The 25,246-nt window shown below is 45.2% G+C and overlaps 1 protein-coding gene across 7 annotated transcripts in view; it reads left to right on the top strand.

Moving 5' to 3' along the window:
• Positions 1 to 25,246, top strand: part of LOC137431587 (E3 ubiquitin-protein ligase RNF113A) — an 84,857-nt gene that overhangs the window by 6,000 nt on the left and 53,611 nt on the right. For 4 of the 7 annotated variants that reach the window (XM_078782107.1, XM_078782104.1, XM_078782106.1 and 1 more), the window contains exon 2: positions 19,738 to 19,937. In XM_078782107.1, the coding sequence (XP_078638233.1) occupies positions 19,738 to 19,937 (200 nt within the window). The remainder of the gene's footprint in view (positions 1 to 19,737; positions 19,938 to 25,246) is intronic. The other 3 variants (XM_078782109.1, XM_078782108.1, XM_078782110.1) reach the window with 2 other exon arrangements.

Below are 25,246 nucleotides of genomic sequence, written 5' to 3'. Positions count from 1 at the left end.
CTCACTCTCCAACTCCTCGCTCCTCTCCAATTTCTCGCTCCTCTCCAACCCCTAGCTCCTCGCTCTCTAACCCCTCACTCTCTAACCCCTCGCTCTCTAACCCCTCGCTCTCTAATCCCTCGCTCTCTAACCCCTCGCTCTCCAACCCCTCGCTCCTCACTCCTCACTCTCCAACCCCTCGCTCTCCAACCCCTCGCTCCTCACTCTCCAACCCCTCGCTCCTCACTCTCCAACTCCTCGCTCCTCACTCTCCAACTCCTCGCTCCTCACTCTCCAACTCCTCGCTCCTCACTCTCCAACTCCTCGCTCCTCACTCTCCAACTCCTCGCTCCTCACTCTCCAACTCCTCGCTCCTCGCTCCTCTCCCGTCTCATTCATTTTGGAAATGGAAGTACTTTCATGTATCATCGTGGCGCGATTTAAAAAAAAATATCTCGGCATTTCCCGGTGTGTGCGTGAATGTTCTCAATTATTTCTGACACCGAGTCTAAAACCATCGATAAAAATTAAATCAGATGGTGAATTCGAGATAAAATCGTGAGGGTGACTCAATGAATGGGCTTTATTTTACAGACCTTTGAGAAATCATTTCGTTCTATAAACGGAAACTTTCATAGGATTCTCTTCCCGTTTTTTTTCAACCGAGTCTAAAACTATGTTAGCGACTGTGAAAAATGAAATGATATATCGAATTAGAGTTTAAATAAACCTGTGTGAGAGAGAAAGACAGCACGGGCCTAACTAAATAGGCCTCTAAGCTATTCGAGTTAATAAAATGGTGAATATTTGTTTACATGAAGCCTCTCCAAGAATTGGTGGAGCTACTCTGTAAACGGAGTAAGCCACACCCCCAGACAGACAGACAGACAGACAGACAGACAGAATCACCTTCGCCTACTAGTACCGACTGCAAAGCCGCAATGAGCCGGCGAAGCCAAAGCCTCTTGCCACTATTTTACCCATCACTATGGTATCAGTAGGTTAGGTAGTTGGTAGTAGGTAGGTGTAGTAGGTACCGTACCTGGTAAGACTTGGTAAAAGAGAAGAGCAGACAGTCCTCCCCAATACCTGCATACAATAAATGTCACAAGAAGCTTAAGGATGTAACGATACGATGTGCTAGCTTAAGGCCTATTTTAAGAAATTTTAACTGGGCTTAACATACGTTTTCACAGTATGTGTGTAGTCTTCTAACTTCAGTCGCTGGCAGGACTGGTTTTTTCCGGGCACGGCAGCTTCCTCCACCAGAAGACGTTAGCTTGCAGTGATTAATTCGGTGAATTCCGTCTCAACTTCGGATATTTCCGGCCGTGAAAAACTATCCGTATTTCTAAACTAAATATGTAAACCGCTTATACCATATTTCTGGCCGTGAAAAACTATCCCATACGGCCGCGAGATTTCTAAAAAATAATTCTTCGTCAATGTTAGAATATTTGACGCCGTTTTCACCCTCCGAAACGCGTAATAATATTTTTTCAAATGCTCGAATCTCATTGGTTCTGGTGTTTGATGACGATTTTCGTTGAAGATAACGAGGTTGGTCTTCACGTATTTTAATTACTAATTAGAGGTTTCATTAGATTGTGAATCAAAGAACGACGTGTGAAACAAACTCCTATTGAACTTTTTCGCAATTGTTTTATGCAAACTTCTGCATCCGGTCGATGGCGGCCACCATTGAGTGATTTCATTTTAGAAATATTTTTTGCAAATGCTCGACTCTCATTGGGTCCGGTGTTTGGTGGCGCGTTTCGTTGAAGATAACCAGGCCCGTGCGGGCCGATGTTGGTCTTAAAGTATTTTAATAATACATTGGAGGTGCATAAGATTGTGAATCAAACAATGACGGGTGAAAAAAACTCCTAATGAACGTTTTAAATTTGTTATGCATACTTCCGCATCCGCAAGATGGCGGCCTCCACTGCGTTCGGAATTCTCGAGCCAAGGCATAATCAGGTTTTCAACATAATACGTACGCGTTCATTGACAACACCGGCTTCGCCGGCTATTATAATATAGATAATACCTACAAATTGTTTGCTATTAAAGCATGCTCAACCATCAATCTGATTGGATGTCAAAAATTGCCTTTTCAGTGCACAGAAGTTTTGTAGTCTGGCAAAGTACATTCACATTTGGTGTGAATTGCATTTAGTTGTAATAAACACTACCTACTTCAAGGGGAGCTTAAAGCACAACTTGCATATTTATTTTTAAGAAGTAAGAAACATTGTAGAGGGGCATTTGAAGCACCTCAATAATGTGTGGTCACTGCTCGTTGCACTCGCTTTGAAATGCAGCAAATCTGCTATAAACACATTTGCCCTCTCATAAGCTGCAAACCCACAATCCTTGAGGGCAATAGTTTGGTCTACCTCCTTCATATGCGCACCAAAATCCTGTCAAATAAGTAATTAACTAAAACACGACAGTTGATTCAGAATCGGTGCATTCACTGTAAGAGGAGATCGGTGTATTCCTTTACATGTTGCAGGAAGCAATGGCTTGTAGGGTGATGGCGAATTGCAAATCGATATCTGTCTCCATTGCGGTCACAGTTTGCAATTCCTCCTCGGAAGCTTCACAACATTAGGGCAGGATGTGATGCACAGGGATAATATGATTTGATAATATGTTGGTCCATATTAAATGTGGTGCACATTATAAATACGGAAGCATATTGTGCTGTGCATGAGAGTTTGATTCGTCTAACTACATAGTAGGGTGGCTTAGCAAAATTACCGTTACACGGTGGACAAAATCACCAAATTTGGCATGAACACTCCTATTGACCTATTAATCAATATTAGCCGAGGAGCCCTCACGAATTTTTACGCGTATTCGTGTAAAACCAAAAAATCCAAAATGGCCGCCATCCAGTAATTAAAAACACATTTCCCGGGTTATATAAGTCATGGATAGCAAAAATTGGTATCAAAATATAAATTTTTAGGACACTGAATGTGTATTTTGATATTACAATATCACCAGTAAATTTAAAGGGACATTCAGTGATTTCATGTGAAGGGCGCCCTCAATGTTAGGGGGGGGGAAAGCTTTTGGCTTGAATACATTGCTTATAACTCCAGGTCATCAATTATTGCGAATGATAAGCTGTAAACATTGTACCCTGGAAATACAACATTATCATTAGGAGTGCAAAATATCGAGCCCAAGAATTGGGCGTGTCGCTTATTGGATGTCACGCCTACCATTACAATCAGTATCCACTATAAACCAATGAGAGGTTTAGATTAAGACTTGTATGCATATTGATATAGCTTTATATATTACAATACTCCTGGTCTAAAAAAAACCTCCCAGTCCCACTTGGGATGAGGGGAATTTGTAGCCACACAATCATGAAACTTATAACCACTACATGATATAATTGACCTCAGTCATCAACTTTTAAAGAAAATAATTTTAAAAAATTGAGTGTACAAGTACTTTGGTCATTCAGTAGTGAGCATGGGGGATTTCTGTTGAACAAAAGTATATTATAATGTTCAGTGTGCAATGTGCAAATCCTTACTTTCTCAGTAATCTAGACATCTGCAATGTTCTTATTTACTTGTCTATTTAATACATGGGCAAACACAACGTTTTGAGCAGACAAGATTGGCATTGCCACATTTGCATGTGGTACAGTCTCCTTTGCAACCACATTTGATTAGTTCTCTGCATGCTCTGGAAACCTCTGGCATTGATATGATGTATGGTACCCATACATCTGACACCTTGGTCCATGCAAATGTCTGTGGAGAAGGAACCACTTGCTGTGTCTGTGTGCTGGTTGTCCAGATTCCGGCTTGGTACAATGCCCGCCGGGCATGTTGAAGAAGAGCATCCTGTGTGGGTGGTATTCTGTCCATTGATCGATTCTTCTGGCAGAAGAGTTCCTGTCTTGCTTCATTGACGGAGCTCAAGGGACTTGTTCTATCATACAAGATGATGATTAGTCTCTCGATCTTCTGGAAGTGATCAGCGTCTGTATAAAGAAGCTCAAAGGGGTGACGAGCCAGAAACACAAATGTTTCTGTGATGTCTTCATAGGCTTGCCAAGCCTGCCAGGCTGACTTCTTGCCCTTACCTTGGAAGGCTGATGTGGTATCACATCCAGAAAGGGCATGAAATACTGGTAGAGCTTGTGATCTTGTTTCCCCAAGTCTGTCACATATGGCATTGATACTGTAAAATCTGTAATTCTTACCCATTCCAAAGGCAACCCAGATGTCTACCAATGGCTGAGTGACCATGAGATCATAAAATGTACCAATAAGTATGACTACAACGTCTGTGTCAACAGTGCGCACTTTAATAGTCTTCATATCTTGCTCTAGTGCATGCACGATGTGCACTATGACCCTCGTATCTGCTTCCTCATGGTTGCAGTTCAGCATGGCGTTGATGGTGCCTGTGGATACTACAGATTCACCTGATGTGATGTACACGGATTTGCCTGATGGAAAGGTAAACTCGGCAACCTTGGACGTCAGAAAGGCAAATAGCTCCTGTTTGTTTTTTGGATCACGGAGGAAGTCCATCCAATTGCCTGGAAGCTTGGTTTGGCCGGACACTTTTCTGCGCACACCCTTTCCTCTCTTTTCCCGGGTTGATTCCTTCAAACTGTCTGGAATGTATGTGTCCCACACAACATCCAACCTTGTGGCATTCTGTAGCTGCTTCACCAGGTAGGGGATGAACACCTTGTCTGCATACTCAATGAACGTGCTGACTGCAGTAGTCGGCAGACAGTGCACAATGACAGCACCATCCAGTACAATGCAGTCATAAGCACATACATGTGCTTAGCAGTATAGTAAAGACAGCCTGTAGTCACAATGTCGCCCTCTAAATTAGGTATATAACTACGGATACCCACAAGGGTCACATTAAGGTTAGGATAAAAGCATAATTAAAACATTCACATTATTTCCATGTTCAAACCCTTGTCTCAAGAACGCACTATCTTGAGAAAAAATAGTTTAGATCACTTTTAAATTCAATTAGTTTGGATGTTGCAGTCAATATTATGTAGTTTGATTTCTTTGATCTTTAGACCTACGGGAAATAAACAACCATGTTGTCCATATGTGGTAGGTTATTTGTGTATCTTTTTTAAAAATAGGGCTTCAATAAAAATATTCTGGTATAATATAATCATACTTTGGTACAATTTAGCCATCGTATGACCGCTAAAAACCAAGGAAATTGCTATTTCAGCATAAATGGCGGCCATTTTGGATTTTTATGTTTTACTTTAATATTTCAGGAGGGTGACCGAACATGTTGAGGACATGGTTCTGATATTTAAGTAATATTTTGATACAATTTGGCTTTCCTCTAACAACTACAACCCAAGAAAATTGGTATTTTATCATGAACGGCAGCCATCTTGGATTTGTTTGTGTTACCATGGTTACGTACATATTTCGAGAGGGCTCCTCGGCTAAAATCAACTGATATACCCTAAGGAAGCCTCACACCAAAAATGGCGCTTTTGTCCGCCCGGTAACGGTAATCTTGAAAATTGACCCCAAGCCACCCCGCTAACAGGCCCATTTGGCCATGAAGGAAAGGTAAAATATATACGAAACTTTGTGTCCATTTTGTTATTGTTTCTCAGTGTACAATCTTCATCGATCGACATAGACCATGCATTAGCAAAGTTTTGCGGACAAAACACAATTTGCGTACAGGCATTTCTCTGTCCGTTGTGTGTAACAAATCTGCACAGGGTTTTAGATTTTCACCTTTTCTTTCTGGTTTCTAATTTCAGGAATTTAAATATTATTCTATCTGCATTGCTCAACTAAGGTACAGCTTAGTACATTTAAAGTGAATTGTTCTGCAAAAGACAAGAGATAAAATAATTGTTATAAGATTACGGATTGATTGTTAACATGAGTGCTCTTATTGGTTTGTAGTTACCCCATGTGCACGAAGGAAAAAGTGGGGTTAAACAATTGGTTTGTGTCCGTCCGTCCGTCTGTCCGTCCATCTGGTCAATTTCTGATCGAGGAACAGCTTGTTTATATTGAATGTTGTATTTTGAACACGAATCGGAACGTGACTAGAAAGGCAAACCTGCCGTTTTATCGATATTGTCTCAGAATTTGTCCCAATTTGTACATGCGCAGAGAGGAGTGAGGTAATTTATTTAGTCTGCCTGCCTGCTTTGCAGACAAACAAAACAGAAAACCATTGGGGAAATTTGCTGTTTTTTTAGGATGTCATAAAGGACACAAGCAACAGGCACAAATACCTAATATAATGTGTTTGATCGGGTGGTGTAATCACACATTGCGTAAAACAGTGGTCAACCCGGAATTAATTTATTTATACGACTTTTAGAATCTTTATTTTATTTAAATTTAATTATACTAGCAGAGTATCCGCTCAACGGGCAATCTTGTTCGAAGCATGCTACACGTTCTTCTGCCACATACCTTTTTTTGGATGGTGCAACTGACAGCTCGCTGACAAAAATAAAATAAAAATAACCTGGGTTACACGCATGAAGAAAAAAACATGCCCATTGTTTATAATTCAAAACATCTCGCTGCACTGCAAAACATGGAGACAGGAATACTGTACTGTAAAGGGTGGACTTGTAATACCCTCTCCCACCTGGAGGTGGTGCTACACGATTATATCGATAATAAAATACACATTTATATCGATAATTTGCATCCCCCCGCAACTCCTCCCCCCACACTCCAAGACGACTGACAAAGTTTTTTTTTAACCCCCCTACACACTAATTGGGGTCATGCTGATGCTATGTTGCACATCTGGGTGTAATCAGGCCAGAACTGTAGGAGGAGTAGCACAATAAACACACACACACACACACACACACACACACACGCAAACAAACACACACCGGTACGTGAATTATAGTTACACACCGGTCCCTTCCATTTGGCAGTACTTGGTCATGTTCTGTAGGGTGATGTATAATTGCGATGTATAAGGCTGCTTCAATAGCGCTAAACTTTTGGATTTTTTATAAACGATCTTTAACATCATTATTGTGTTAGATTTAGGTATGTACTTGAACACTGCACAAGGTAATGTGTTCAATGCACTCTCTAGTTTAATGAAGTAGTTAATATTTGTCCATGTATCGATATTATAAGCCCTGGTGTTGGCTTAGCGGTTAGGGCACAGGCTTGGGATCCTATGGTCCTGGGTTCGAATCCCGGTTGATCGCTGAATTAACGCCAGGGGGGTTGACTCAGCCTGTCATCCTTCCGAGGTCAGCAAATTGAGTACCAGCTTGCTGGGATGAATGTGTGTACCCCGGTTGCCCCGGTTTAGAACAGGTACACCGTATCCCTGCACATCGTAAGAGCGTGACCAAGGGTTGGTGTCAGGAAGGGCATCCGGCCATAAAAACATTGCCTCAAACAGGGAACCATGATTGTCATGGGGCCCGCAAGGCTAACCAAGGCTCTAGCGGGGAAAATGGCCTTAAAACGATCATTCATATATATATTCATATTCATGTATCGATATTATAAAACAGGAGTGTTTGTCCATCCGTCCGTCCCAAAACTACTCCCTCAGTTTTGTCCAAAGATCATAGAGCGGAGCAAGATAGGCCACTCGTGCGCAACCGCGTTCAATTCGGTGAAGTACGCAATGGAGCAGAACGGCGGCCATTTTAGCAAGCAAGCGGAATTCGGGCTGCTTCACTGGAAGATTTACTTCACTCGAAAAAAAGAAAAGTTATGTATCATTGGCAAATGTACTTTTAAACGCTTGCCTGCAATGATTTTTCACACGTTTTACAGGTGGAAATTAAACTTACAGTACCTGCAGTACCCATGCTGACCATTGCATCTCATGACATTTTACGAAAAGATATGAATAAATTATTTTCAACTATTTGCACTACATTAAGTCGGTAATAGATGCACAGATGTCCATGTATTGAAACATTTCTGTGTTCATAGACATTTCAATGTCTTGCACAATTTTAAATCCTATCCCAACAATGTACTTGTATGTAATGCATCATGACCTTCTTTGTCCTTCTCTCCTGACAAGGTGGATAGGTTTCTGTCAAACCTCGACTCTGATTCTGCAACTGGACCAGACGGCATCAGCCCACGGGTCCGAAAATCCTGCTCTGCCGCTCTATCTCACCCTCTCTCTGTTCTTTTCACCCTCTCTTTTGCTCAAGGTCATCTGCCAGCATCTTGGAAATCAGCAAACATTACCGCTTTACACAAAAAAGGTGCAAAAACAGATCCTTGCAACGACAGACCAATCAGCCTGCTTCCAATTATCACAAAGTCATGGAATCCATCATTGCTTCGGATATCAAATCCTTCCTCTTCTCCAATGGCTTGATCTCTGATCATCAATTTGGATTCAGACCAGGTCATTCTACTCTGGACATGTTGCTTCTGCTGTCTCAACAATGGATGGAGGTCCTCAATGCCAAACAGGAAATCAGAGCTGTCTCACTTGTCATATCACGTGCCTTCGATACGGTCTGGCACCCAGCTCTGCTCACCAAACTCTCCTCCTATGGTACCACGGAAACCTCCACTCATGGCTTGCGGACTTCCTCTCTGGTCGAAGGCAACGTGTGGCCCTGAATGGATTTCTCTCATCTCCCCTTCCTGTTCTGGCTGGAGTTCCCCAAGGTAGTGTTCTGGGCCCTGTGCTATTTCTGGTCTTCATCAATGATCTCTCCGACTCTCTGGAAAATCCTCTCTATCTCTTTGCTGATGACTCCACTATCTGCCGCTCCATTCCTCATCCCTTAGATCGGCAGTCTGCAGCCTCCTCACTCTCTGCAGACCTGGACAAAATCACAAACTGGGCAAACAAGTGGAACATGTCTTTCAATCCTGACAAATCTCACACTCTTACGATGTCTCTCCGAAAAGACCGACTGGACAACCCTCCCATCCACTTTCTGAATAATCCTCTCCAAGAAGTTCTGTCACTCAAGCTTTTGGGTCTCACTATCTGCCATGATCTTTCTTGGGAAAACCACATTTCCAAGCTGGCCTCCAAAGCCAGTCGCCGACTGGGCATCCTCGGTCGTGTGAAGTCCTTCCTTGGCACACCTGAGCTCCTCAGCACATACAAGGCTTTCATCCGCAGCTCAATGGAATACTGTTCCCCCCTCTGGGCTGGTGCTCCTGCCTCACACCTAGCTCGGCTTCACGCTGTTGAAACCAAAGCTTTCAGAATCATTGGAATCTCCTGCGATGAAGTTAACTCCGAGGGCCTTTCACTCACTCACCGCAGGCAGGTCGGTGGTCTTTCTGTCTTCTACCGAGTCCTCTCCGGCCTGGCTCCCCCAGCTCTCTCTGTGCTCTGTCCCCCAAATATTCCTCCAGGTCGCACAAGATCTGCCAGCAACCCTCTTATGGTTAAACTGCCAAAATCTAGGCCCTCTGCTCACCTTCACTCTTTCATTCCCCTTTTCTCCCACCTCTGGAACAAACTCCCTCACTCTCTTCAATCCCACTCCTCCCTCCAGGTCTTTAAAACAGCTGTTCACCACCATCTCTTATCTTCCCCCGTCCAAAACCTTGATCTTTTCTACCCCCGCTAATTCACCCCAGATACACTTTTTGGTGACCACAATTACAACTACATATGGGCAGGGTACAGCCCGAAGTGGAGATCGGTTTCTGAAGTTTGGGACATGGAATGTATGGACAATGACAGAGAGATCAGGAGAAGTGGTGGAAGTATTGGTCAGAAGAAGAGTGGACATATGTTGTGTGCAAGAGACGAGATGGAAGGGAAGTGGTGTGAGAATGGTGAAGGGTAGGCAGGGACAGAAATACAAGTTTATGTGGCAAGGGTGCCTGGAGGGCATGAATGGTGTTGGTGTCCTTTTTTCTGAGGAGTTTGTAGACAGTGTGGTGAGTGTGACTAGAGTGAGTGATCGGTTGATGATGGTGAAAATGATGATTGGAAAGCTCTTGGTGAACATCATCTCGGGATATGCTCCGCAGGTTGGTCGGAGCGATGAAGAGAAGGACAAGTTCTGGTGTGCGATAGAGAAGCTGATGGAAAACGTGAAAGATGAGGAAGTTGTTGTGGTAGGAGGAGACCGAAATGGACATGTGGGAAGGAGTACGTATGGTTTTGAGGGAGTTCATGCGGGTTACGGATATGGTGTGAGAAATGGAGAAGGTGAAAGGAATTTGGAGTTTGCTGATGCAGCTGATTTGTTGATTTGTAATACTCAGTTCCAGAAAGAGGATAATAAGCTTGTTACATACACGTCAGGTGGGACGACGACAACCGTTGACTACCTGATGGTGCGTAGGCGAGATAGGGGGCACCTCCGGGACACAAAGGTGATCCCGGGGGAGGAGGCTGTTTCACAGCACCACTTGGTTGTCTGCGACATAAGGGTGAAAGGTGCGAGGAGAGCTCGGCGGGTGAAATACCAACCGAGAATGAAGGTGTGGAGGTTGAAAGAGGTGACAGTAAGGGAGGCATTAAAAGAGAGGCTGAGTAGGGTAGAGGATGATGTGGTTGAGCTTGAAAGTGGTTGGATGTCAATGAAAGATAGTCTGTTGGGAGCCGTTGGTGAGGTATGTGGATGGACAAAAGGACCACCGAGGCACTCGGAAGCATGGTGGTGGGATGATGAAGTTGGAAAGAGGATTGACGAGAAGAGGAAGAAGTTCAAGGAGTGGCAGAAGGCGAAGGGTACGGGAGCAGAAACAGCAGATTATGAAAGTTATAAGGCAGCCAAGAAGGCTGCAAAGAAAGAGGTGGCAAAGGCGCAGGAGGCATGTAGGAAAATGTTCGGAGAACGCTTGAATTCGGAAGAGGGTCAGAGAGCAGTATTCAGGATTGCAAAGCAGACAGCGAAAGAGAGGTGTGATGTGATGGGGGTGAGTTGCTTGAAGGATGAAGTGGGACAAATCATTGTGGACCCAGATGGAATTAAAGGAAGATGGAAAAGATATATGGAAATGCTGTTGAATACAGAGAATGAATGGGATGGCAACATCGAGAGTAACCCAGTTTTAGGACCGGCAGAGAAGATAACTGAGAAGGAAGTTGAGGAAGCCATAAAAGCAATGAAGAGTAGAAAAGCGGGAGGGCCGACGGGAGTTGTGGGAGATATGTTGAAGGCAGCAGGAAGTTGGGGTGTGAAGAGAATGACAGAGATCTGTAATCTGGCGGTGAAAGAAGGCCGCATTCCAGTGGATTGGGAACTGAGTACCCTCGTCCCTCTATACAAGGGGAAAGGTGACCCTCCAGAGTGTGGCTCGTACCGAGCAATAAAGTTATTGGAGCATGGAATGAAGGTATTGGAAAGGGTGTTGGAGAGGAGGATAAGGAAGAAAGTGAAGATCGACGAAATGCAGTTTGGATTTATGCCAGGAAGAGGAACGACAGACGCGCTTTTTATTGTGAGGCAGTTGCAGGAGAAGTACATGGAGAAGAGGAAGAAGTTGGTTCTTGGGTTGCTGATCTGGAGAAAGCATTCGATCGGGTTCCACGCAAAGTATTGACATGGGCAATGAGGAAGTTAGGAGTGGAGGAATGGTTGATCAGAGTCGTGATGGCAATGTACAAAAGAGCGCGCACAGCTGTAAGGACGAAGGATGGGAACAGTGGTGAGTTTGAGGTGAAGGTGGGAGTGCATCAGGGGTCGGTACTAAGTCCACTTCTATTTGTAGCTGTGATGGAGGTGCTGGCTCAGAACGTAAAGGAGGGTTTACTGTGGGAGTTGTTGTATGCAGATGATCTGGTGTTGATTGCGGAAAGTATGGATGGACTGAAGGAAAAGCTGAACAAGTGGAAGGAATGTATGGAGACAAAAGGTCTGAAGGTGAATATCGGAAGGATGAAGGTGATGGCAAGTGGTAAAGCATGTGGTGAGGTGGAAAGAACTGGGAAGTGGCCCTGTGCTGTGTGCAGGAAGGGTGTCGGAGTGAACTCCATTCAATGTACAATGTGCGCTGAGTGGGTTCATCAAAAATGTAGTGGTCTGAGAGGGTCATTAACCAGTGTGGCAGCTACATTTAAATGTAAGGTGTGCACAGAGGGAGCTGCACATGGAGGAAATGTTGAGTTGGATCTTGGAGACGGCGTGAAGCTGGAAGGTTTGAAAACATTTTGCTACCTCGGAGACATGCTGAATGGAGAAGGTGGATCAGATTCGGCAACGGTTGCTAGAGTGAGATGTGCATGGAAGAAGTTTTGGGAACTGAGTGGCGTGCTGATGAGGAGGGGAGTGTCGTTGAAGCTGAAGGGAAAGGTGTATGCCGCATGTGTGAGAAGTGTTATGATTTATGGGAGCGAGACATGGGTAATGAACGTAGAGCAGCAACGAAGGTTGGAAAGGGTGGAAATGCGAATGGTTCGATGGATGTGCGGAGTGTCGTTGAGAGAGAGGAAGACAAATGATGAATTGCGAAAAATGATGGGAATAGAGCCTGTGATCGATGCTGTCAAGAGGAACAGGTTGAGATGGTTTGGTCATGTTGTTACATATTTATGTGAATTACTATTCCGGGCTTTGCTTGTCAATGTGTAGTCGATTAAAGGTTGTTGTGATTAAAGGGTCAGGAGCCCTTCTGAGGAAAAGGAGACCGGAAACGGAAGAATAAAAGACACAAGGTCCTGGAGACGCGACGATTCTTCTTCTTCCTCGCCAAGCTCGGACGCGAGCGGTATCGATTGAGCAACGTAAGAGAATCGGCGTTTCAAAGCCCGTCTGGCGAGAGGAGTTACCGGGACGTGTAACTACCCTTTGACACGTCAAGTCACTGTGGGTTCGTGCACGGAACCAAGCAGCTGGCACAGTTCGCCTCGCTGTCTACAAGGCCGCGTACGGGTCGCACCTGGGGCCGCGCGCGCTGGGCAAGCCGCGTGTTGCTTTGCCTGCTTTACATTACCCGCTTTGCTTGGCCAGGAGGTGCGCGCTGCAGCCGTTGTTCCCGGTACGGGACGTGGCCGGTGAAAGCACGTCAGGAAGGGTCCGTTCAACCGCCCACGTGCGGAGATCGAACTACAGGAGTACGGAGACATGGTGAGAGACATTGACCACGGAGGGAGTCGGGAGTGGGGCTCACGTGAGGAATGTATAAGATGGCCATCTTAGAGTTAATGTAGATGAGTTTACATCTTTGCACTATTGATTGCTGATTGTTGATGGTTGATTGCTCGGGGAATATATCATTGATTATTCCGGATCCTTGGTGTGGGGTTTTTTTCTTGGTTGGAATTCATATTGATTGCGTTACGAAAGCGCATACATAATAAATCTTTCTGGCGGAGTTCCTCTCACGGTCCGGGGGTCACCGAGACCAGGTAGTTACCGGGAGGACCACGTAACAGAATTGGGGGCTCGTCCAAATTACGATTTGCGGATTCGCAATTGGGTCTACGTCCGGGATCTAAAATTGTATAAAATAATAAAATAATATTTTTATTAATTAAAATTTATTAATTAAGTATTAATTGGTAAATTTTTGGGGAAATTGGGGTAAAGTCTTGGGTGAAGGTTAACAGGTGTTAACGATAGTCACCATGGCGTTTGTGGCACAGAACTTTGCGGTAACACCGAGTGAGGCACAGTTCCGAGCGTTACTAAAGTCGGACCTCTTGAAATTGGCCAAACATTTTAACTTGGAGGTCCGAACTAATGTGAGGAAGGCAGAGTTGCAGACCACGGTGATACAATCTATGGTGGGATTAGGAACATGGGACGAGTTAGCCTGGCAGTGGCTACCCGAAGAACCAGAAGACGTTGAGCTCCGGAAACTGGAGTTGCAATTACGGAGCCAGGAACGGATCAAAGAAGAAGAAAGGAAAGCAGAAAAGGAAAGAGCAGAAGAAGAAAGGAAAGCAGAAAAGGAAAGAGCAGAAGAAGAAAGGAAAGCAGAAAAGGAAAGAGCAGAAGAAGAAAGGAAAGCAGAAAAGGAAAGAGCAGAAGAAGAAAGGAAAGCAGAAAAGGAAAGAGCAGAAGAAGAAAGGAAAGCATAAGAGAGGAGAGAAGAGAAACAAGCAGAGGAAAGGAGAGTGGAACGAGAACTCCAGGAAAGGTTAGAAGGGAGAAAAGCAGAGGAGAGGAGAGCTGCAAGGGACCTCGAAGCAGAGGAGAGAAAAGCGGAAAGGGAATTAAAGGAACGTGACATGGAGCTTCAGCAAGAAATTAAATTCAAGGAGCTGGAGTTAATGAGAGAACGGGGAGAGGTACCACCCTTGCTGACGGGGTCGACACCTCGCCAGAACACCTGGGATGTGGGCAGACATGTGAGGCTGGTTCCTCCCTTCAGTGAAAAGGAAGTCGCTAAATTTTTTCCACACTTTGAGAAAGTGGCTCGACAGTTAAACTGGCCGGAGGAGGACTGGACCATACTAGTGCAAAGTGTGCTTGTGGGAAAAGCTCAAGAGATTTATTCGGCGCTACCAATGGACCAATGTGCAGATTATGAGGTATTGAAGAAGCACATCCTCAAAGCCTATGAGTTGGTTCCGGAAGCTTACCGGCAAAAATTCAGGAATGCCAGGAAGAGGGAGAGTGAGACCCATGTGGAGTTTGCCAGAGTGAAAGAAAACATGTTTGATCGGTGGTGTGAGTCAAAAGGAGTCGGGAAAGACTTCGAAACATTGCGTGACTTGATCCTGGTGGAGGAATTTCAACAGTGTGTCCACGAGGACATCAAAGTGTACCTGCAGGAAAAGAAAGTACCGAAGTTGTGGGACGCAGCCACCATGGCAGATGATTATGCCTTAACACACCGGATAGGGGTCCACGAACCTAACTCCTCGCCTAGATCTCCGCAGGGGAGGTGGGGAACAGCAGGTGCGGAGAACGACAATACATGGCGGCGGCCTCGAGAGGATTATGGGGACAACGCGGATACCCCACCTGTTCGAAATCAGAGGGCTGCGGGCCCAAGACAAACTTATATTTCCGGGGGCCCGAGGCAGACCACGAGTTTTTCCTCCGGGCCTACTTGCGCTTTTTGCAAGAAACCTGGACACTTGATGTCCAGTTGTTACTGCATGAAAAGGGAAGACCCAGAGCGGAGTCCGACTATTACCATTCCGAATGCGATGGCAAGCGTAAGAAATCGCCCACAGAAGAGTTACCGACCATTTATTTATGAGGGGTTGGTCTCACTCAAGGGAGACTTGACTAACCCAAGACCGGTTAGGGTTTTGAGGGACACAGGAGCCCATCAATCCTTAATGCTTGAAGGCATTTTGCCATTGTCAAAGAGTACCGCAACGGGGGATAGTGTTCGGTTACAAGGGATCGGTGGCTGTGTTAGTGCCCCACTTCATGTCATCCATTTGGAATCCGATTTGGTGTCAGGACTGGTCACCGTCGGTTTATAAGCCACGCTTCCTGTAGAGGGAGTATCTGTGATTATTGGGAATGATTTGGCCGGGGGGCAAATTTATGGTAACCCGAGGGTTGGTAAAGAGCACAGCAGGGAAAATAACACCCCACCAGCTCGGGATGGCGACAAAAGTTCCAAGTTATTTGTAGGGGGACTGAACTTCAACACAGAGGAAGAAGTTCTGACCTCTGTCTTCAACAGATATGGGCCGCTGGTGGAAGTGCGGGTGGTAAAAGACAGGGAAACGCAACGGTCAAGAGGGTTCGGCTTTGCACGTTTGCAAGCACAAGAGACGCCAGGGAGGCAGAGAAGAATTGGAATGGTAAGGATTTGGAGGGTCGGACCATAACAGTAGGGAAGGCATTTCGTAGGCGTCGAGAGGTCTACAGAAGAGGACAACTTGGCAGTAGTTTTGGGGTTGGCAGCAGCCGATATTACTATGGAGGCTCCCAGAGTTACGGCACCTTCCGAAAAAATGAATGTCAGAGCACTGGCCGAGAAGGAGACCGCCAGTCAGGTAACGGCTGGGACAAGTGGTCCCACCGTAACTGTTAGGAGCCTGGAGAAGTTGAAGCACTATATATACGGGGGAGCCGCCGAGCCGGGGCTCCTACACGGACTAACCGTGAATGCCACGTTCTTAAAGGCGTCCAGGTAGTGAACTTTCCTGCAAGGACTAACCGTGAACTCCCCGTTCTTAAAGGCGTCCATGTAGGGAATACTCCGCTGGGCCTCCCGAAAAAGTGCTACAGAGAGGTTTAAATTTGGGGGCTTTGGTCACCACCTCTTAACCGTCATTCAAGAGAAACTAGAAGTGGTTGACGCTTGGTCCAGAGGGAATTAATCTAGGGGATTATGTGAATTTTTGTTGCTTTATTTTTAAGTGATGACTGTGCCCGGGGGGAACTGATGAGTTGGGGGGGGGGGGGGGTGAGTTATCTGGTTTGTTTATCCAAGTTGGCCGGCAAAGAAAGTTTTCGCTGGGTTCAAACTTTCTTTCTTGAAGGGGGGGAGTGTTACATATTTATGTGAATTACTATTCCGGGCTTTGCTTATCAATGTGTAGTCGATTAAAGGTTGTTGTGATTAAAGGGTCAGGAGCCCTTCTGAGGAAAAGGAGACCGGAAACGGAAGAAGAAAAGACACGAGGTCCTGGAGACGCGACGATTCTTCTTCTTCCTCGCCAAGCTCGGACGCGAGCGGTATCGATTGAGCAACGTAAGAGAATCGGCGTTTCAAAGCCCGTCTGGCGAGAGGAGTTACCGGGATGTGTAACTACCCTTTGACACGTCAAGTCACTGTGGGTTCGTGCACGGAACCAAGCAGCTGGCACAGTTCGCCTCGCCGTCTACAAGGCCGCGTACGGGTCGCACCTGGGGCCGCGCGCGCTGGGCAAGCCGCGTGTTGCTTTGCCTGCTTTACATTACCCGCTTTGCTTGGCCAGGAGGTGCGCGCTGCAGCCGTTGTTCCCGGTACGGGACGTGCCCGGTGAAAGCACGTCAGGAAGGGTCCGTTCAACCGCCCACGTGCGGAGATCGAACTACAGGAGTACGGAGACATTGTGAGAGACATTGACCACGGAGGGAGTCGGGAGTGGGGCTCACGTGAGGAATGTATAAGATGGCCATCTTAGAGTTAATGTAGATGAGTTTACATCTTTGCACTATTGATTGCTGATTGTTGATGGTTGATTGCTCAGGGAATATATCATTGATTATTCCGGATCCTTGGTGTGGGGTTTTTTTCTTGGTTGGAATTCATATTGATTGCGTTGCGAAAGCGCATACATAATAAATCTTTCTGGCGGAGTTCCTCTCACGGTCCAGGGGTCACCGAGACCAGGTAGTTACCGGGAGGACCACGTAACAATGTGTTGAGGAAGGATGAAAGTGACTGGTTGAGAAGAGTGATGGAAATGAATGTAGAAGGAAGTAGAGGACGGGGAAGACCGAGAAAGACTTGGCCAAAGATGGTGGAAGAAGAAATGCGGGCAAGGGGGTTAACAAGGAGAGATGCAGAAAATAGGGCAAGATGGAGAAGATTGTCATGGGGACCGCAAGGCTAACCCCCGCTATAGCAGGGAAAATGGCCTTAAAATGCATGTTGCTGTTGTGTTGTATACACTTTTTGGAAATTCCAACTTCTTTCCTGGAAGTCCTTGCAGTGTTCATATGTTTTATACCTCTCCCACCTACCCCAAAGCCCTCGCCCTCCCACACATTCCCGATGTCCCTGCTCTCAAATGTTGTGTTTGTGTCCTTCCCCCTCGCTCCCCATCTTGTCTGCCGCTCCCCTTATTTTTTGTGTTTTGTGTGTCGGTTTGACTTTTTGTGTGATTAATGTTTGCTCTTTCACGAGCCTCGATCTTGTATACAACAAAAAAAAAAAAAAAAAAATGACAGCAGAAATGAATATGTTTATTTTCCTTCGTTTTGCTGCAGAGCCATGTGCTTGAATGAACATTAGATTCTATAAAGGTGTGCAATATATGTTATCACATGCAAATATCATGAAACCATTATTAAATCAGATTAATGATCTTCATTAAACAAGAACTTTAATATCCATATATTTGCATGTAGATCAAATATAGATAAATGTAGGCTGTCGTTCAAATCATACAGATCACAGAGTATGAAAGAAGTTGTCCTAGTAAGCACGATGAGACATGAATCGCTCCTTCCAAGCATTTACAATGGATATATTAGTACATGTATATGTACCTCAAAGGGTTAAAGGGATGCTGGTGGAGTGAAATCCATGTTTATGGATTTATGGGCTGTACTATACAAAATGATGATGGTCATAACTCACTGGGAAATGGATAAAACTGCGATGGATGGCGAGATTATGGATAAGATGGATAAGATATGATATGATAAGATGGCGATGGATAAGATAAACTGCGAGATGGTGGATGGCGAGCGCAAGCTCACGCTGCCTGCCTGCTAAAATGGCCGCCGAGCGCGTCCATTGGATACTTCACTGTTTCGCACGAGTGGGCTATCTTGCTCCGCCCTACTCCCTCAGTTTTGTCTACTCCCTCAGTCTCAGCGGATGTTGTAAAGTAAGTAGGAGGTTTCATAAATTCCTCAATAAAATTCTGATTTTGAAATTGACTCGACACGGACCTGCTCCCGGATCTGGAAGTGAACACATGATGACAATGGCTTGGTTTGATAACATTTCAATACAATCGTGATTTAACACAGTATTTTGTCATAGTATAAATGTATGATTTGATTGATGCTGTTTGGAATGAAAATAGAGATATTGAGCTCAAATATGAATGAGGAAATGACGTGAGGGTTTCTACTTTCTAACCGAGACATTCGCGGATATGCCATATGCAGATTCGCCATTGACTGGGGATAGAACCATTCAGTCTGGGTACGTTTTTTGCCCAAGTCCTTCAGGAACCTGCTGTCATTGTCTGACGTTTGACTGAAGGTGGCACAATAATGTGGAATTTATTGGTTCCATGGTTCACTGGTTCCGCATTGGTTGTTTGCTTTTGGCGTCCCACCCATGCATAGCACGGCTACCTCACTAGTATATATATATATATATATATCTGTATCTGTATCTGTATCTGTATATGTATATATATATATTTGACTCTCCATCACTCGGGCATTTTGAGTCATTGCAATGGCAACGGTTTGACCACTTGACTGTTCTTACGATAGGATCGTGGCGAGACCTTCTAGCGCAGTGGTGTTATATTGGAATCCTCCCATTTTCCTCTGATCCAGGCAGGGGTCACAATTTGAGGAACCCAGGTTCAAATCCCATATATATCATGTTTGTCAATTGTCATGCAAAAGTACACTGATATCTACTGATTTGGAGTATGCACATACGTGCGATATTAAATCATTTTGTTTCCAATAATATTGTATCATCCAATCGCCAACATGTTATGTCCTGTTCACGAGACGTGAAATAGCATTCTTGGAGTGCTTGCATAGATGCATGGATGTGTCAAATCGTTTTATTGGGAATGTTTGTGTTCGTGAGATGCGAAGTAGTTTTATTTTGGAGTTCAGTATTGCATAAGGAAATGTGAGTATCGTTTGCATCTATAGACACATTGTTATCCCATCCAAATGTTGCAGTTCTAAGTTGTTTTGGCACAGTTTGCTTTGTTGCCAACGTGTGACGACAGCTATCCACATTTATTTTTAATTTCCTGCAATTTTTGAAAATGTCGTATTGAATGAAATTGTATTCCTCTTCGTTCTATTAACCTCGCATGTTCAACCTTCATTTTGTGCTTTGATGACACCCATTTTCACACCCTCCATTTTTTTTCCTTTCTGTTAATCCCTCCCCTTTCCAAACGTTGCTACCTTTTCACAAAAACAAACAGCACTGGACGGGGACAGACGGGATTATTTGGAGCCGTCTGTCTTTTCCTGTATGCCAAGGTTTGCAGCGGCTTCCATGGATTTCTCATTGTCTGACATATTCTGCATCCTTCCTGAGCCAGACAGCAGTGCCGATGAAGAAGGCAGTGCCGTGGTGCGGCGGGAGAAGAAGCGGCAGCTTTCCAACCCAATGATCCAAACGGTGAGCTGTGGGATGTGCAGCATGTCGAGCAGTGCTCTCCTTTCTCCTTGCGCTATTTTTATCCTGCACAGACTCTTAGTACCCAGAACATATCCTTGTCTGCATAAATCTAAACAGCCCGTTGGACACGAGTGTTCTTTTTAATAAATGTTTAAGACCCCAATTTTATTTGTCTTTGCTTGGCTATTCGATTCCTTCTTGCACACTGCTTTGCATAAATCGATGGAATGAAGGAATAAATGTTATCATTTAATCATGACACCATGACGTCACTCAAATATTATTTTGTATGGTTTTTCTAATATCCATGTTATGATCCCATGATGCATGGCTACATATATAGTACATTTTAAAATGGATAAAATTTTATTTGAGTCCGAGTATCATGTACTTGGGGCATCCGTGCTACAACACTCCCTGCATTACTCGTCATAGCAGAAGAATTGCTTGGGGGATGGAAGGGGCGTGAAAAATAATGTGGGAGGGTTTTAAAGGTTGAGAGGCGGGGCTTTAGGATGAGATATTGAGACTTGGTTTAAAAGGGTGTTTCGTTGGTGTTTTGAGGGGGTAGGGGTACATTCTTGGTAGTAGAAAAGTTATTGGAGTAATTATTCATCTATAAAAAGGTAGAAGACAAGTGTTCTGTGAGATAACCATTGTGAATTTTGTGCACCATTTTTAATTTCCAAATACTCGACCAACAGGAATTACATTATCAGTTTTACATGGTAGATTACCTTTTATCACAGCCTCACAGACTGACGTTGTCTCTGAGGTAGAACGTTGCCATTGTGACATTGTGATTAGCCAGGTCCTGAGAAATCATGATGTTATCAAAAGGAAATATGTTGTTAATAGTACAGCCTTTCATAACGTTTCGGTACTTTTTGTGATAGCCAACTGTTTGAATACATTTTTCATTGCCTTGGATCAAGCAGATGTTAACAAGAATCGAAGACGGCAGGGGTGGGTATATGAGAAAACATTGAGGTTATGATCAGCGGCGCTCTCTTGACGGTTTAGGATTAGGTATGATGCAACAAAGAAAGCATGAGGTAATGAACTAGAGGGATGGACATGAATACAACAGAGAGCAAGTCCGTTCCACATATGAGAAAATAGAAGGAGTGTTAGGGTTCGGTGAGTGTTCTTTTTATATTTAGGGAGGGTAACCAGGTTTGGGATTCTGGAACAACATGTGCGACCTGGGCAGGCTGGGGGAGTATGGAGGAACAAGAGAACGAAAGGACCAAGTCCTGAGGCGATGGAAATCTGAGAGTCCACATTTGTGCTTGTGGTGGGTGAGAAGTGGAAGTGGCCGACTACCGAAATATGCCAATGACATGGAATGTCTTCGAATGGATTATCTCCAGGGAAGCAAGATGGGAAGTAGCTCTCTCAGCCCAGAGTAAGGACCCATATTCTATGATATGTCAGATGAATGCCTTGTATAGTAATGAACTCAGAGTTATTTAGAGGTCAATGATAGGTTTTTTTACCCCATAATGTCAAAGGGGAATTTTGTTTTTGGAAAATTTTCCAAATTAATGAAAAATGAAAAGCTGAAATGTCTTGAGTCAATAAGTATTCAAGCCCTTTGTGATGACACTCAAAATTGAGTTCAGGTGCATCCAATTTTCTTTGATCATCCTTTACATGTCTCTACACCTTGATTGGAGTTCACCTGTGGCCAATTCAATTAATTGGACATGATTTAGAAAGAAACGCACCTTTCTGTACAAGATCCCACAGTTGACAGTGTATGTCAGAGGAGAAACTCTACCGTGAAATCCAAGGAACTGTGCGTAGAATTCTGAGATAGAATTGTGAGGAGTCATAGATCTCCAACTCCAGAGTTCCAGTCTCTGCAGCCCTTCACAAATCTAGGATTTTTGTGAGAGTGACCAGACGTAGGCTACTCCTGAGAGAAAAAGGTGCACGTCAGCATGTCTGGAGTTTGCAATAAGGAATGTGAAAGACTCTGAAAGCATGAGACATACGGTTCTGTGGTTTAATGAGATGAAAATTGAACTCTTTGGCCTGAATGCAAAGTGCTATGTCTGGCGGAAACCGAGCACAGCTCATCACCCATCGAACACCATCCCTACCATAAAGCATGGTGATGGCAGCATCATGCTATCGGGATGCTTTTCAGCAGCAGGGGCTGGGAGATTTGTAAGGACAGAGGGATAAATTAATTGAGCCAAATACAGGCAAATCCTTGAGGAGAACCTCCTTCAGAGTGCAAAAGACCAGAGACTGCGGCAAAGATTTACTTTCCAACAATACAATGGCCCTAACCACAGAGCCAAAGCAACACTGGAATAGCCTCAGAACAAGAACATGCAGGGCCTTGAGTGGCACAGCCAAAGGCCAGACTTTTATTCCATTGAGAACCTGTGGATTTGAATATTGCTATTCACCCACGCTCCCCATCCAATTTGACAGAGTTTGAACAAATCTCCCTCTTCCTCTTCATTAACGGTATGGACCTCAAACATCCGGGGCCTTCGCTCAAACATGACTGATCTCTCCAGACAGGTTGCTTCTGACAAACCAGACTTGATCTGCTTAACAGAAACTTTCCTCCTTCAGGATGTCTCTGATTCCTTAATATCTCTCCCGGGTTACTCCCTCCTCCGAGGTTAATCCCTCCTCCGAGTATGATAGACCTGAGCCTCGTCCTGGAGGTGGGGTTGCTATCTTTATCAAAAACTCTCTTCCTCACTCGCCCTGCACTGACCTCTCTCCACCTCACCCCCAGGAATACCTCTGGCTACGGCTTCCCCTTCGCTCCCACCTTTTGTTCATATGTGTGTTGTACCATCCACCAAACAGTGATGACTCCATCTACATCTCGCTGTCTGATAATATGGACCAACGTCTGTCGACTCATCCCAACTCTCTCTTCCTCATATGTGGTGATTTCAATTGTCACCATGCCAGTTGGCTGGATGTGGGTACCTCTCTCACCAGCCATGGCTCCTCAGCAAAGGAATTCTGCGACTCACTGGGACTGACACAATCTGTCAATTTCCCGACCCGGATCTCAGTCAACGGAGCATCTTCTCTTCTAGACTTGGTTATAACTAACTTCCCTGCAAATGTCTGCTGCTCTTCTTCTGCTCCAATCGGCTCATCTGATCATGTGCTTGTTAAAGTGGAGATCTCTCTGACCATTCTCAGAGAGCCTCCTCAGCGTCGACAAGTCTGGCATTTCACTCAGGCCAACTGGCACGGTCTTCAAGCAGCCATCAATCATCTGGACTGGTCTCCCATCTCTACCGCCTCTGACATCAACTCAGCCTGGGATTTCTTCCAAAGTCAATTGCTCTCTCTCATGCACAGATTTATCCCATCTCGTCTTCAGTTGTCATACCCTTCCTCCCGTCCATGGTTCACGGAATCTTGTGGTGAGGCAGTTGCCCAGAAACAACTTGCCTTCGCCTCCTGGAAGGCAAATCCAACGGCAGGAAATCTCATTTCCTTTCACAAAGCCCAAAACAAGTGTGTGTCCACCCTCAGGAGAGCCAGGAAACAATATCTCTCCGTTCTCAGGACCGAACTCTCTTATCTGTATCCCTCTTCCAAATCCTGGTGGTGTCTAGTCAAATCTGTTTCTGGTGTTTGTTCCCCCTCCATCCCCTCCCTTACCTTAAACGGTTACACAGCTGACTCTGCTCATGAAAAAGCTGAATGCCTCACCTCTGTGTTTGCCTCTAAATCTTGTGTCCCAAACCAATCCCCCTCTGTACCCACCATACTCAGTCGCACCCAGCTGCTCCTGGACTCTGTGTCCTTTTCTCCTGACAAGTTGGAGAAGTTTCTGTCATCCCTCGTCTCTGATTCTGCAACTGGACCTGACGGCATCAGCCCACGGGTCCGAAAATCCTGCTCTGCTGCTCTTTCACTCCCTCTCTCTGTTCTCTTCACCCTCTCTTTTGCTCAGGTCATCTGCCATCAGCTTGGAAATCAGCCAACATCACCGCTTTACACAAAAAAGCTGCAGAAACAGATCCTTGCAACTGCAGACCAATCAGCCTTCTCCCAATTATCAGCAAAGTCATGGAATCTATCATTGCCTCGTATATCAAATCCTTCCTCTTCTCCAATGGCTTGATCTCTGACCATCAATTTGGTTTCAGACCAGGTCACTCTACTCTGGACATGCTGCTTCTGCTGTCTCAACAATGGATGGAGGTCCTCAATGCCAAACAGGAAATTAGAGCTGTCTCCCTTGACGTATCACGTGCCTTCGATACGGTCTGGCACCCCGCTCTGCTCACCCAACTCTCCTCCTATGGTATCCATGGAAAGCTCCACGCATGGCTTGCGGATTTCCTTTCTAGTCGTAGTCAACGTGTGGCCCTGAATGGGTTTCTCTCATCTCCCCTTCCTGTTCAGGCTGGAGTTCCCCAAGGCAGTGTTCTGGGCCCTGTGCTTTTTCTAGTCTTCATCAATGATCTCTCTGACTCTCTTGAAAATCCTCTCTACCTCTTTGCTGATGACTCCACTCTCTGTCGCTCCATTCCTCATCCCTCAGATCGGCAGTCTGCAGCCTCCTCCCTCTCTGCAGACCTGGACAAAATCAAAGACTGGTCAAACAAGTGGAACATGTCTTTCAATCCTGACAAATCTCACACTTTCTGTGTCTCTCCGAAAAGACCGACTGGACAACCCTCCCATCTACTTGCAAAACAATTCGCTGCAATAAGTTCTGTCACTCAAGCTTTGGGTCTCACTGTCTGCCATGATCTTTCCTGGGAAAACCACATTTCCAATCTGGCCTCCAAAGCCAGTCACCGACTGGGCATCCTCCGTCGTGCGAAGTCCTTCCTTGGCACACCTGGGCTCCTCACCACATACAAGGCTTTCATCCGAAGATTAATGGAATACTGTTCTGCCCTTTGGGCCGGTGCTCCTGCCTCACACCTAGCTCGGCTTCACGCTGTTGAACCCAAAGCTTTCAGAATCATTGGAATCTCCCGCGATGAAGCTAACTCCGAGGGCCTTTCACTTACTCACCGCAGGCAGGTTGGTGGTCTTTCTGTCTTCTACAGTCTCCTCTCCAGCTTTGCTCCCCCAGCTCTCTCTGGGCTCTGTCCCCCAAATATTCCTACAGGTCGCACAAGATCTGCCTGCAACCCTGTTATGGTTAAACTGCCAAAATCAAGACTCTCTCCTCACCTTCATTTCTTTTTTCTCCCACCTCTGGAACAAACTCCCTCACTCTCTTCAATCCCACTCCTCCCTCCAGGTCTTTAAAACAGCTGTTCACCACCATCTCCTATCTTCCCCCATCCAAAACC

The sequence above is a fragment of the Myxine glutinosa genome, chromosome 7 (assembly GCF_964187855.1).
Source record: "Myxine glutinosa chromosome 7, kmMyxGlut1.1, whole genome shotgun sequence".
Classification (NCBI taxonomy): domain Eukaryota; kingdom Metazoa; phylum Chordata; class Myxini; order Myxiniformes; family Myxinidae; genus Myxine; species Myxine glutinosa.
Note: the sequence above shows the minus strand (reverse complement) of the source record. Positions and strands in the feature narration are given on the sequence as shown.